The 14,959-nt window shown below is 42.6% G+C and overlaps 1 protein-coding gene across 1 annotated transcript in view; it reads right to left on the bottom strand.

Annotated features, from left to right (window-relative positions):
- Positions 1 to 6,516: 6,516 nt before the first annotated feature.
- SOX30 (SRY (sex determining region Y)-box 30) overlaps positions 6,517 to 14,959 on the bottom strand; it is a 9,515-nt gene continuing 1,072 nt past the window's right edge. The window contains exons 2-6 of the mRNA XM_009333540.1: positions 14,312 to 14,930; positions 12,840 to 13,079; positions 11,314 to 11,493; positions 8,891 to 9,383; positions 6,517 to 6,889 (exon numbers count right to left, since the gene is read on the bottom strand). Of these exons, the coding sequence (XP_009331815.1) occupies positions 6,517 to 6,889; positions 8,891 to 9,383; positions 11,314 to 11,493; positions 12,840 to 13,079; positions 14,312 to 14,930 (1,905 nt within the window). The remainder of the gene's footprint in view (positions 6,890 to 8,890; positions 9,384 to 11,313; positions 11,494 to 12,839; positions 13,080 to 14,311; positions 14,931 to 14,959) is intronic.

The following is a 14,959-nucleotide window of genomic DNA, read 5'->3' as shown; positions in this document are numbered from 1 at the left end:
CCCCCAGCTCATTTGCCAGCACGGAAATCCGTTGTGCCCCAAAAGCTAGTAAAGAGGGGAGACCTGGTGGAGGGAAGCAGCCAAATCATTGTCAGGAGGCTCCTGTAGGAGCGGTGCTATGGCTTTAGTTGCTTGTTTATTTACCTGTTATATTTATGTGTAATCCTATCAAACCCTTCATGGCTGAACCCATGTTTCCAGAGGCATCCTAAATCCCTCCACTTCTGGGAAATGCATGGCCCCTGGACAGCTGAAGGGATATAGAGTGAAATTTATTGTGCCCATATAAATGGGCAGAAGTGAAAAGATGTTCACTGCATCTCTCCCCTTAAGGCAGATGGAGGGGCTGGGGCTGGGGAAAGGCTTGGGAGCATCCACAGCTCACATTCGCTGTGCTGCCCCTGAAGGGGGATGTCCACTCACTCCCATGAGGCTCCCAAAGGAGCATCCCTGTCTTCTCCTGCATCCTTCAGGGCTAACCCACGGGTTGTGGTCCATCTCTTTGCTAGTCCTCTGCCCTTCATGGGGGTGAGCACCCAGAGGGCTGCCAGATGCAGTGCCTCGCTGCTGGGTCAGCCAGTGTGGCTCAGGGTCACACCAGGAGAGGAGAGCACAAGTTAGTGGGGCCGTGCTGAGGTTACCAGCTGCAAACACCTGAGCTCCGTGGTGCTGTAGATGCTCCTTGCACATGCTGAGCCCGTGAAAAGCAACTGCCATCCCTTATGTCGGATTATTTTTGCTGTGACTCCCAGCCAGCTCAACTGCAGCCGCACTAGCAAGGCTGCGAGGCTGGACTGACTTTTGTGGGGTTGGCTCAGAGTGGCAGGAAAACGCATTACCTCTTCAGACAGTCATACTCCTCAGACAGCCATTGATCCACATTATGCATACAACCCCTTCCATTCATCTCTATACTTAAAATGCCTGTGTAGGTAAACCACCAGGAAACCAATTTAAGAAATGGGGAGAATTTGCATCTGGCTAAGTTTCAGAGTGTATTGGTAAATCAGACCAATAGGAAATTAATACTCCATTTAGAATAAAGGTTTGCTAGATAATAGTAATGATTTTGTCTCTCGTCCAGAGGCTTATTTACACTATTGAAACCACTGAGCTCTCTTTTACTGAAGGTCTTTGCTGACTCCTGCCACTGTGCCCAAAGGAAATGTGACTGTTTCCATTTGCAGACGCCATTTTGGTTTATGACTTTCATATACGTCCCCTCTCTCCCCCAGCACTTCACACGCTGAACCTTTGTGATCTTGTGACCGTCAGTTTATTCCTGGTATCACTCTGGCAGAAGAAAGCTAGGACATCTTGGGGACACCTAGAGGGGATCATCAGGGTGAGCAGGCTATAAATGACACTTTAGCTGACCCACAGACAGGTCACAAATTTTCGTCACACAACTAAATCATGTTATTTCCCAGAGCAAAAATCCAGGGACCAGATTTCAGCTCTTTTCTAATTATGTGGAGTATCTTGAAGGGAAATCTTCAATTTTTTGTGAACTCTCCCATTTATTTATAGCTGCCTGTAATATAGAAGAAAATAATGGCACTATTGTTGATGCTTTTATTATAAATAAGTAAAAATGCAAGCCAAATTTAGACACAAATTTAGCTATTCTGCTTTCATCCCTACATAAAATTTCTGTCTACCCAAAGGAAAAAAAATTACTTTGATGAGGAACATGTATATTTGCACTGAAAGATTGTCACAAATCTTCCCAGTAGAACAAATCTTCCCAGGGACTGCTCCATATATTTCTCTAAAAGAAGATCAGCTCAAAAAAAACATAAAATGGAATAAAAGGAGCCTTATTTTAAGACTGGTAAAATACTTAGGCCAACAACTATCTGCTTGTGATTGTTGTCAGCATTCAAGTATCATACAAATAAAATGCATGCAATATTTTCATTTGTTATATAGTGATATTTTTATCTTTGGATCTTGGTAATATGAGAATTGATATCTTAATTTATAATCACCAGAAACTCCCTTTATAAAAATATAACCACAGACTGTGCAGTTGTTATATATAGTTTAATCTATATATATGTATAATATATCACTTACATTACTGAGACATTGTTGCATGGAAAGAGTCAGGATATTCTAGCCTCATTAACAGCGCCCAGATGCTGTAACGCTACCTGCCTCTGGCACAGGATGAGTCAGATCCTGCCTGTGCCCATCTCTTCAAAAAGCTCTTACTGAAGTCAATGGGACATTTGCCTGATTCACAGAGCAAGGTCAGGCTTTCGGTTATCTAGGAATTACACAGACTCAGACTCATTTCCTCCAGGATCCCAACTGCCTGATTAAAAGTATCAGCTGGGAATTTGGAAGTCTGTGCTCTGTTCCCTTATCTATTGCAGCCCTTGTGGCCGAGGGATGGTCATACTATTAGCGGCAGCCTCCGTGCAGCACCCAGAGCAAGTGTTGGTGCATGGGGTGGTTCACTAGGGCTGAAAATTCAGTGTTTCAGTTTCCCCAGGGCAAAGCTGATGCAAATGCTTTTGCAGTGGGGTTTCTGCACTTACTCAACAGTTTGCAAGATGGTTTAACGCTATTGTTGTTAGCTGGAAAGCAAAGGACAATGATTCTCCCATTATGTTCATAGTAAATTAGAAGTTAGCCACCTAGAAGGAAATAGAAAGATAGACCTACAGAGGAGAACGCCTGCTAAAGAAACAGGCTTATATGGAGAATGACTTGGACATGTATCAGACTAAAAGCTCAGTAATATTTCATTGGAACTCCCTCTTCAGAAATGGGAAAGGTTGTTGAACGAACTGCTCTGAAAAGACTGCTGCTGATGTTGGAGAAAATGTTACCAAGAATCAAAGTCTTAGAAGGAGAAGGTAGAAGACTTTTTGTCCTGCCTAACTAACTTCTGCATTTCAACACTCGCACTGATGAAAGAAATTTTGTCTTTGGCTGACTTGAGTGGAATGTGAAATCTTCCATTTTTCAGAACATTTTTCTCTTTCAGATCGCTTGAAATGATCAAAGGAGGAAGGCTGTGAATCCGCGAAGGGAACTGGCGATTTAACAGCAAACTTCCTTATTTCGAGCCTTAATGGTTGAGAAGAGCTTTGGCTGTCCCAGAATCTTCCGTTTAGCTTTGGTTTTCCACCACCCATGTACAGGAATACTTGGAAAGCCCTTGAGCAGCTGTCCTGCCAAAGAGGGAGAAGTGCTGTAAGATGATCAGGTACTAGACAAGGGCTTGTCCCGATGTGCTGTTAGTGAAATAACATCAAAGCACTCTCTATGCTTTTTTTAAATGGTGGGTCACTGCTGCTACTTTTGCTTCCTTCCTACAGACAAGTGAACTTAATGGTAGGAGACTGTATATGCAGACAGGTTGCATCTTTTTAACTGTGTTTATACATGTAAAGCACTGTAGTCCTCTCCACGTTGCCTGCAAACTTCTCCAACACAATAGCGATTATACTGAAGTAGTTTATTCTTGTATGAGGAGGGGAACAGGTATAACAACAAGGGCTTTTAATTACGTCCAATCCATAAAACTGTCCAGTAACTTTGGAGAAAAACCTCATCTCTGCAAATGGATAGCCACAGGCAGTGATGCACCGGGAAGCACTACTAAATGTCTTTAGACTTTTACAGTAGCAGGAGGAAAACACACTTTGTTTGGAAAATCTGCATCTGATTTGTTTTTCAAGTTGAGAAGCATGCGAAGTGATTTTTAGTTTAGATTAAGGTAAAAAGCAGAGAAAGAATAAAAAAAAAAACCCTTGTAAGAGAGTAGAATACGTCTCCTTCACATCTCAAATACCCTCTGCCCTGCCATGAGGAGGGCACACAGTTGCCATGGGACTGGCCCTGCCTACGACTCACTTCACATGTTTCAAGGGGAGAAATTACAGCACAGATACTTGGCACTTCAGGAATCTGCATTTAGGAGATAAGTTCGAAGGTCGGCTGAAAATGACCTAGAAATGAGAGCTAAAATCCTCTTCTATCACAAGAGAATTCCCCCACGCAGGGCTGCCTGAGCATGCTAAGGAATGAATCAGAGGAAGCCAGGTTTGGATGGGGCGTTTGTATAATTTTCATTCCTACTGTAGACAAGACGCAATAGTCTTCAAGAGAGCTCAGCTGAGGGCTGGGTCCAATGCTGTAGACCTGCAGACACAGATCCCGTGCGACTGATTCAGGACTTCAGCTCTAGCTGGAAGGGAAGGAGGGATCAGCCCTACATTTTTTTTCCCATTAATATATCCAGGATGTGTTATACCTCAGCCTTCTCTCCTCCTGGCCTTAGTGGTATTAAACACAACAGATATCTACTGAGGGTATATCTGTTCATGTGTTTTCCTACATGAACAGCAAAGGTCCCATTAGCAGACAGATGCTGCGCAGGAAATGCCGAATCCCTCAACCCCCTGGAGCTCACTCTGAGCTATCAGCACCAGGTTCACAAGACAGGGTACAACCGAGCAGCTCTGAGGCACCTCCCTCCACACAGTGCTGGACACCCCCATATAGGAGGAAGCAAATTTGTATTATCCCTGGCAAGCAACCATTCTAGATTCTGGTGCACTGAACTATGTCTTATATCCTACTCCATAGTATATAAAAAGAAAAATGGGAGAAGAGGAAAGTTAGATCTAGAGAGTAATCCCACAAACAGCTGTTTTATACCCCGAAACATACTTGTGTAGGAATTAGTACATTTGCCCACATTCCTGCAGGCCAGATCAGCTTTCAGTGAGAAGATAATTTAGAAATGAACAGGCATTTTCTACTATTTATAAGACTTTCCTCTTAATGATTAATCTGCATTGCAGATGCAGTGGGAGCAGGGGGCTGTTTACAACACAGTTGCAATGTGTAGAGTAGACAGGATTTACTGATGCTTCTGTGTTTTTAACTACAAAATGCAGTAGTTCTGAAATCAGAGGTTTTGATCTTGGACTTGAAAAATGGAGTTATGAGCCCACAGAAGCAGAAAAGCCGAAAATGTTGATATAAGAATGAAACTTAAAATGCAAATAACACAGAGGACGTCTACTCTACACTGACTTAGGACTAGCTTTTGAGGCATATGGAAATTTCATTTGTACCTGTCTTTATCAATAATGCAGTCTCAAGGGATATAGGGGGCCTAAGCCTCGGGTTCGACAGGATGCTCAGCGTCCAACAGATCCAGCGTGATAACCCATAAAATACAGGATGTCCTATATGAGATGGTCAGCCTAGCTTCCTCTGGCAGCCCAGCATGGATGGACGTCTCCATCCATGGCTTTCAGCTCTTCCCATATTTCTCTGGTAGCTGGATTTACATAATTATGAATATAAATACACACACACACACATATATATACACTAGTATTGGTAGCCCAAATTGCCTGAAAAAGTGACTTCAGCTCATCATTCTAGGCATGTGCAGCTTAGCTGCACAGTAAGTCTGTGAGTTACATGAATTACGATTTACCTGTCCCCACTCAGTTCAATGTCCATGGCTTAAAATGAAGCACTGGGGATACATTGTTCACGTGAGTTTATTCAAATGCAGCAACAGCGAAATAACAGGATTCCTAGAAGAAAATGTCCCTCTATTCCACAAAATGGGAGGAAAGAAAAAGTAACATAAATTACAAATTTTGGCCAAAAATTTTTGAATTTCATTACTCTTTGAGTTCAGCACAGATACTTTCTCTATTTAAAAGCCTTTGATATTTTTCAGAGAATTTGGTATTCTCTGGAGAATTCTTTCCAGTACTAACTACACTCAGAGATCAAGTCACAGCCCACTAGTGTAAGTCACAGGGCCAGATCCCATCCATTTTCCTCTCTCTGGGTGCTACCATGCCTCACCATACCTTCTGGACAATCCCATTTTTATTAACGGAACTGGTTGCAGACCAAGGTGTTACTGAAACTGATGTAAATTTTCAGTGCATTATATAGCAGTTGTACCACAATCACAGACTACAGTTAAAAATTAACCAAATTAAGCTTAAAACTGTGTCATCAAAGGAAAAATATAAAGCGTTGCAGACTCATTCTTGACTTCACTCTCCAGGCCTTATCGTATTTTACTGCAGCAAGAATTACATTACGGTCATAAAACAGAATTATTTCACTTGCTAAAACTCCTAGAATAATACCTACAAAATTACAGCAAATACCATCAAAATGCCTATTTTGCCTTAAAAGGATGTGCTTAATCACACCTCTCCTCAGGAAAGCACATTATCACATGCTTAGAGCTGAATTCCCGTGTAAGTGCTTTCCTGAGCCAGAGCCCAAACCATGCCCTGATGAAGCAGGTGAAACTCCAGAGGCTTTTGACCTCCCCAGATCTGTATGTGATCTCTCAAAATACAAACAGACCATCAGACTCTTCAAAATGACCTGTACAGCTCGCTCAAGCTACATGTTTTTTCCATTGAACACACTGACTGAAAAGATGGTGTTGAGGAAAACGTTTATTTCCCATTCTATAATATTTCTCTGGATTATAATTTGTTTTAAAAATTACAATTCTCGCAACAACTTCACTTCTTCTTCGTCGTCGCTGTCAGTTACATTGACTAGGTGGATGCTGGAGGGAGTAGATGGGGTGGCTGACAAAACCTCCTCCAGTGCTCCGACATCCAGCTGTGGTAGGGGGCTTAAATACCGCTCCTCGTTGCAGCTGTTGTGACAGGACACTATTTCAAGGCTCTCACAGCTGCGGCGGTCCTCACGTATCCTTTCTTCTGGGTATTCCATGAGAGGATAGTCTCCGTCCAGAGCTGAAAACATCACCTCCTGTCTTTGGTACCTGTCTTCATAAAAGCCAAGGCATTCAGGCACTGAGCTGGAGAAATTCCCACAGCCAAATGGAGGTCGGCTGAATGGGCATGTGCTGCAATGAGAGAGATTGAAAGTTGGCTTTCAGAAATGCAGATTGCCTGGACTTCCATTCAGCAAAGAAAAACAGAATGACACTCATGTTCTATGCTAGTCAGCTTATCCTGTTGAAATATTCAAAACACGCATACTTTAAAACCATGCCTCATTTAAACACTAGGGCCATAACGAGAGTCGTGCGCAGATTCCACATCTGTGCATATGCACCTCCTCATGCTAGATACACGCATGACGTTGCTCTGAAAACAAACGCAAAGCCCATTGTATTTATCAGTGAAATAGTATCATGGATAAACCAGCATCTGATAAGCCTGCAGTATGTTAACTGGCATACTCAGAATAGTAAAACAAAGCATCAAAAGTCCATTTGTGTTATTTCAGCATGCCAAAATTTGTGATAGAGCTGGGGTAAAATGTTCTTATTTATTCTCTGAGTGAACTCTTGCATCTGTTACATTGTTATTAAAGAGAATCCTTGTGCCTGATATGTGGTGGTCAATGCTACTATTTAAAGAATGTACAGTGACAAATTTTTAAAAAGCAATCGCATAGTAGATTGCAGGAAGTTACTATGTCAAATATAACTGTATTCCTCTGGTGTCAGAAGTTTGAATTTTTGTTCTGATGCAGAATGGCACACATACTGTAATTTACACAGTGTTACAGAAATTCACTACATTGTTAAGAAAACAAAGTATGTGAAGAAGTAATAGAGCTCTACAGTGCAGACATTATAAAGACATCGATACAATGTCTATTGAGGTTTCAAGGAGACTATTCATCTTTCCAATCTAACATTTAAATTTTTAGTGCATAAATCTGCATTACATACATTTGCAGTGTCAGTGCTACTCAGAAATTATGATTCTTGTATGCAAGAAATGAATTTATAGGAGTGTGAATTTATAAATCATTGTATTAGAAAGATCCTGGCATTAGCAAAGGTGGCAGCCTTCAGAAGTCCATTAATGTGTGAACTCAGAACAGTCTTTCATGGTACAAGAACACTCTTCTCCCTCGGAGGCCTCACAAAACTGTCTAATTCCAGATACCAAGGGCTAAGTAAAGTTCACCTTTAGCAATTTTGGGAATACATGCCCTGTGTTTCTTTAAAGGGCCTCAAAAATAGAAATATCTTGTATTGCACTTATCAGCTCATTAAGTTGTTTTTGAGTTTGATGGGTCATCATCAGCCCTAATTTATGACCAGGCAGTCTTATTGCCATAGGAACATATTGGTTGTTGCTATTAGTAGGAATGAGCAATGTATAAACGGGCAGAATTTAAGTCTAATAGTCATAATAATTTGTTATGTTTGATATTGCACAGTCATGAAAGAAAAATGATGCCTTACAAAGACAAGCATCAGTAGGCCATCAGATTTTTTGCGTTTGAGCAGCACACCTGCTGCAGGGAGGGCACTGGTGCTTTCTGTGCATGCTTAGCTTAAGAAATACCCACGGGATATTACATGTGTTAGCTTGTAAATTCTTTGATTAGGTGATCTCCGATTGACTGCCCAGAGACTGCAAAGGAAAAACTAGGAATTACTACTTAAATAAGAATTCTGAAGACATTTCCCACCAGGCCGGATTTCAGAAGTATTGGTAGTTATGACAGCTGCAATCATAGTACCCGGGAGACATCTCACACACCTACTTTAATTCTATCCAATAATTTTCAAAATATATTTACACTATCTCTACCTAATGCTTTTCTGTAGAAATCAACTGCACTTAGATGCATAAAATAAAGAGAAGATAATTCTATTTACTGTGGGCTTGGGAGTGCCAATTACTGCAATAGTACTATGGAGCCTTCAATAACTGGGCATATATTATGAGCAGGCTCAGGCCAGCAGGTCCCACCACACAGGATCTGTAGGAACATAAGAGCACCTTTCCTTCTGAATGCTCCATCTTCGTTCTGTAAGTCAAAAGACTCCCTGCCTTTTAGCATTTCTTCTTACTGGTATTGAAATGAAGGGTTTAATTACCTTGAGGGGAAATAGTGAGGTCCAGGTACAAAGTAAGAGTGGTGAAACGAAAACCGAGGAGATACTCCAAACAGGCTGGCTGGCTGACCAATGGGAGGAGACTCATAGAGATGTGAGTGAAGAAAAGGGGTAGCCTGGGGAAGAGGTACACCTCTAGGAAAAACAGAAACCCCTGGGTACTCCTTTGGGGGCTCTCTATTAGAGACAGGAAATCTGCCATTAGTGGTGGTTATGTTACTTGGGTTTCTGCTGAAGCTCTCAAGGAAAACTGGTGCAGGTCTCTTCAGAGAGCAATTGAGCCCAGATGATACATCAAGAGCTTCTGTCTGAGCAGGTTCAGCAAATTGCTGTGGTGAAATTACAGGGCGCAGGGGCAGAGTCGGAGCTGGAACAGCCACTGATGTGGTGCTTGCACTAGTAGTCTGGAAAAGAGCAATTGGACCAGCATGTTGAATGGAGGAAGCCGGCAGACGGATGGTAGAAGGAGACTCACCTTTAGGAAACAGAATAGTTATTTATCAGACATGAATAGAGGAAGAGATTTCATAAACAGCAGTGTAGCAAACCACAGCCAGAGCCAGAACCATTTCTCCCAAAACACTTTCTAGCGTTACTTCCCTGCAACTCACAGTCATACACCATTCGGCCTACATGTGTTCTGACAGATGGGTTTGGAGCCCACACATGCACACTTCCTTCTACAGAAACCCAAGGGTGAAAGAAGAAGGAATTGGCTAGTGAGTGTTGAGGCTGTGAGGCTGGTGAGGGCTGTGTCTTGTCCTAATATGGCCACAGAAAGGGGCTGGAGCGTGCATTTAGTGCCTGAAGCTCAGAAGACCTCCCAAGCCTGCTAGCTGAGTTGGAGCGAGCCAAAATCTTAACAAATCTGTGTGGTGCCAAAGCAGCAGTGAGCGGCAGAAGCAACAGTTAAAACACCCTACTCTCCGATATGTTCTCTTATTTGTTTCACCAATGAACGTACCCACTAGCCAATATCACTTTGAAATGTTCTGCAGAACATACACTTGAACATACACTTTGAAATCACACCTCATGTCAACGGGGCCCTTACGCAACACACATTGCATAAGTGTTTTCAAACCCCACTACCTAGTTTAAGAGTCTAAATTTCAAGTCAACAGGACTTAAATGTGTCCGGATTTTTACAGTTTGTATTTAATAATCATTTCAACCACAATAGGATAGTAAACTCTGGAATGAAACATAGTAGCATCTGAGGACAACATAACATTATAAAATATACTAGGGTAAGAAAACAAAGAATACTTTATTTGGTCAGATTTACAGAAGGATTTGAGAAAGGATCACATCACTAACTCAGAACTTCACCAGAACAAAGCTGAGCGTTCTCTTTTACATCTCCGAATATTACCACACAGCATGAACAAGCCTTTCATTTTCTTGTCTCATTATAAAGAGAGCAGCCCTTGTCAGTGCGCTTAAAGAGAAAAATGACATTGCCTGGATCTAAGCTGTTTGTTGTTGAAATCCACTATCCATGCCCTGACAGAGCCAGAGCTCTTGCGCTACAAAATATGCAGGACAGCTATTACACTTGGCTGTGGGCTCTCACACTACACGCTATTTCACTGCCCATATTGACTTCCAGGTTAGGTGCAACTTTTTAATGCATTCCTCCTGTAACTATATTTTTGTTTGTATAAAAGCTGAGCTATGTATGCTCAAACTGTGGGCATGTGCAAGTTCATTACAACTACATAGAGAACAGATACCTAAGTAACCGTTCACGGAAAATGTGCAAATGAAAAATTTCTTTTTCAGATTTAGTCACTGCTTTACTATTGCAGCACACGCCTTACTAATACCCTACTAACTTGCTTTTTGATGACCTTGTTGACAATTCTGTCTGCTGCCTCTGGTAAGCAGTCTAAGCTGCTGAGCATTTGCTCTAGAGCAATGGTGCCCTCACCACCAAGGAACTCACCACTAACATCAGGGTGGAGGTGCCATGGGCTAAGCTAACAAGCTTTTTCAGGCTTAGTAGGGCAGGGCAGTTAACTAGTGCAGTTAGAGTTGGTGAGGTAAGGTATATGTGAGGTGGAGAAAGAACAAGAAAAAGAAACAGCTGTAGCTTAACAGGAAGCAAGTGTTGAGTAACAGAGATCCAAAAAGACTAAGAGGTGGCAGGAAGTAACCAGGAGCTACAAAGACAGTAACAGGGATCTGTGGGCAATGAAGAAGCCAGAAGAATTTAAGAGACTCAGGAAACAGTAGGTAGAGACTAGGAGGCAGAGGTGTGGTGCAGAGGAGGACTGATAGAAACAGTGGTGTCAAGAAAGACTGAGAAATTGTTTTAACTATATCTACACTACCATATGTATAACTTTTACTACAATAGGTAAATTCTGCATTTTTAAAATCATTCACTACTGAAAACTCACAGACTGGATGTCCAATACTGTTCTTAACATTGGGGATGAGAACAGAGTAAGCAGGTGACTGGAAGGGATAAATGCCAGCTGGATTTGTAGCGATGATACTCTGAGAAGCGCCGGAAAATACAGCAGAGACAGGCAGTGGAAAACGCTTCCTTTTGCCTGGTCGTGGTTGATAGACCCAACCTGTCAGAGATAAAAAAAGATGCAGACATCCAGTTTTTGGGACGGTCTCATTCTTTACGTAAAGCTATGATATCTGTAATTCTGAAGTATCTAAAAAAATTGAGTCCAAAAACTGCTCCTATAGTCAATGGCAATACTCCATTTGCTTCAGTGACCTAGCAAATGGGGCATTTTATCAGAGGTGGAAATAAAATGGACATATTCGGGCACTGTTTTTATGTTACTAAATAGTAACTGTGAGACAAAGAAATACAGAACAGTGGGGAGTGACGTGGCACAGCTGAGGAAAGCATGTTAAGGAGAACACGACACTGTACCATGGGCTTTCAGTGCAAAAGAAAACCATGACTATATTCAAAATGTGGATCTTTCCTGATTGTTTCCTTAACCCCTTAAGTCTCACATATACCTGCAGGTTACAAAAGACAATGGAAAATATGACCCACTAGGAATCCTGTATAGATTTGGAGGAGTATGTTTGCCTTTGACTTACAACATTAACCAAACACTAACAGATGTATAAATATATTACGAATTTACACGGAGCAGCTTGGTTTCTTACACAGGCTAACTCTTAATGCAACTTTAAAGACTTTTTTTTTTTAAGGGTGCAAGGAGAGAGGAGAGTGCTGCTCTTATCTTTTGTGTGTTTATGACAAATTAGTCAGATCTTGTCTACCTGGATTAGCCATAATCATGAACTAGCAGAATTACAACAGAGAGAGAAAGGATCATGACACCTGGTATCTCAACAGCTTTTAAAGAGTGTTCAAAGTACTTATGCTCTGTTTTATTGAACTGCAGTGTTATGGAGAAATGAATTTGTTACGGGTGCAAATTTTTAACCCTTTTGACAAAAGGCTGAGAAACATCATCTTCCACACCGTTATTTGGGAATCCCAAGTCTACATGTTGAAGAATCCCACAGAATACAATGCCCTTTGTGCTTCCTGTGGCATTTCCCTTTCCTGCTTTTAGGGAATGGATGCATGTGTCACCACAGGCCACCTGGTCAGCTCTTTCCGGAGCGTGTAAAATGATACAGCAGGCCATGTTCACAATAAACTCACTATCTAGCCATTAGACTACTAAAGCATTCAGAAGAGCTGCTGTAGCTGCGGTGGTCTAAGACCATAAGAAACATGAGAGGCTATGAAGGATGAAACATCATTTTGGATGCTTTAAAAAATTAATGCGCTTCCAGGCACCAGAAAGCTGACAGGAGGACTGCGCGCTTGATATTTCTGTAATTTTTTTCTAACTCTATTAGTTGCTCTAATGAAAGAGATCCACGTTTCAAAAAATTTGCACTCCTAAAGCATCCAGATAAATAAATACATGTTTACCAGGAAATTCCTCTCTGTGCCTTTGCTTTATTTTCTGAGCTTCATCATAATAGGGCTGCTTCTGCTCTTCAGTCAGTTTGCTCCACTCCAATCCAAGCTGAACACTGATTTCTGCATTATTGGCAGCTGGGTTAGCTTTTGCTAGGGCGGGCCGATGAATCCTAGCCCACACCATAAATGCGTTCATTGGACGCTTTACATGGCCACTTTTGTCCTTGCTAAATGGAGTATCTGGCATACCTATGCAACAAAACGAGGAAAGATGATCATCTTCCAGGCAATATATGCAACACAGGTTACATTCAATAGTACATCAAGAGGATATTTGGCAAGTCAAAAGAATCGCTGGAGCTTTGGAACACATGAAACTTGATGCACATTTGGAGAGCAGTTCCTAGAAAAATAGCTAAGGCTAAGCGAGTATCCTCCACTAACCTTCACAGAACCACTGCGTAAGGAATCATTTACCTGGCTTTCGTTACATATTATTAACAAAGCCCCAACAAACCCATATGGGACTGCTAACACACTGGTTTGGATTTCATTTGGCTAGATTGTTTTCTTATGAATTTATAAACTTACAAATTTATAAACCATTGTATAGCATAGACCGTATCACTGCAAATTTGTCATCACCACCTGAACTAGTATCCAAAGCCCTAACGATGCAGGGACCAGATCTAATGATGGTATGGCAGTTTAGTCCCACACCTGTGCAGTCCCTGGCTTCTCAGCTGAGGTTGCTGCTGTTCTGGGTTTCTTGCTGGTTTTTTTTTCCCCTCTCTCATTCTTTTCTCAGATTTGGACACTCATTTTGCTGGAGGAACCTGTGTTACCAAATGACTGTTACACGACACCCAGCTTTGGCTCTTTGTAAACACAGACTGCATTTAAATTGAGCTGGTGACATGATGAACCTCCAGACCCCTCACAACTGATCCCTGAGAAAGCAATTTCCTCTCTGAAAAAGGCTTAGAAATGAACTCTCTCACGTTATCAATAAAGGGCAAAAGTCTTCTAGTCTTTAAGACCTCACTTTAAGTCATTAATTTTGAAAGCCTAGATATTGTTCAGAAAAAGTAAGCTTCTAATCCAGGTGGTTCAAAAAGTTTCTCATTTAACATGTCCAAATTTTCTCAGAGAGGTGTATGAATGCTTCATAGCTTTAAAAAATCAAGCAGGTTCCTGACCTTAAACTTGCAATCACAACTCAATGCAATTCTGCACACTGTTATAAGGGGTTTAATGTAGTCAGGGAGCAAGCAGACAAAACTGCATTGATTGTAAGAAACCACTAGAGAACTCTCTGCTCCCGTATGTTTACATCTTACGCTGAAGAAGAGAGTTGTACAGACTCGTCTATCCGAAGGGATGGTTCCCTAACACGACCTTTCCACTTGTGTTCTCCTATCTGATAACCTGTCGACTGTGTGCCACTTACTGAACCCTTGCAAGCTCTCTTAACGTAATACCTGAATCGGAGGGCAGTACTGTGAGGGGAACATTTTTAGTTTCAATCTTTACTGAAGGCTCCAGTAAAGACTGCATTTTAAGTGGCACTTGTTTCACCGGCACTTTAGTCACATGGATCAGCTCTGGCGGCAGAGGGCCTTGGATCTGTATGCGGGTCCCGGGAGGTAAGGAGTGAAACACAACTGGGATCTTCAGGTCTTCAGGGAGGATCCCAAACCCCTCGCACCGCTGCGCCTTGCGGTCGTCGGTGCTGGCACGAGCAGGCCCACACAGGGAGCCAGCCGGGCCGTCGTCCTTTTCCATCTTCACCCTGCAGGCCTCAAAGGCCACGTCAGGCGGCTCCACTTTGACAGCACCTCCTCTCCAGGGCTCCTTCCCACTCCCCCTCTTCTCCAGCACCTTCACCTCGTTCTGGCTTTCTCCGCTGCCCCTTTTGTGGTCCCCTTCCCTCTTGATGGCGCCGCGGGCCTCCTCTTTACCCCCCCACGGGGCTGGGGAGCACCTGAACTCGCCCCCCGACTCCCTGCTGTCCCCGCGGCAGCCCGGCGGATCTCCCTCCTCCGGCTCGGGCTCCTCCACTTTGATGTGCAGCACCCTGAGGGGGCCCTTGGCCTCCCCCTGCGCGGGGGGCCGCGGGGGGCGGCGGG

This window comes from Pygoscelis adeliae, unplaced genomic scaffold (genome assembly GCF_000699105.1).
Source record: "Pygoscelis adeliae isolate BGI_AS28 unplaced genomic scaffold, ASM69910v1 Scaffold431, whole genome shotgun sequence".
Taxonomy (NCBI): Eukaryota; Metazoa; Chordata; class Aves; order Sphenisciformes; family Spheniscidae; genus Pygoscelis; species Pygoscelis adeliae.
Note: the sequence above shows the minus strand (reverse complement) of the source record. Positions and strands in the feature narration are given on the sequence as shown.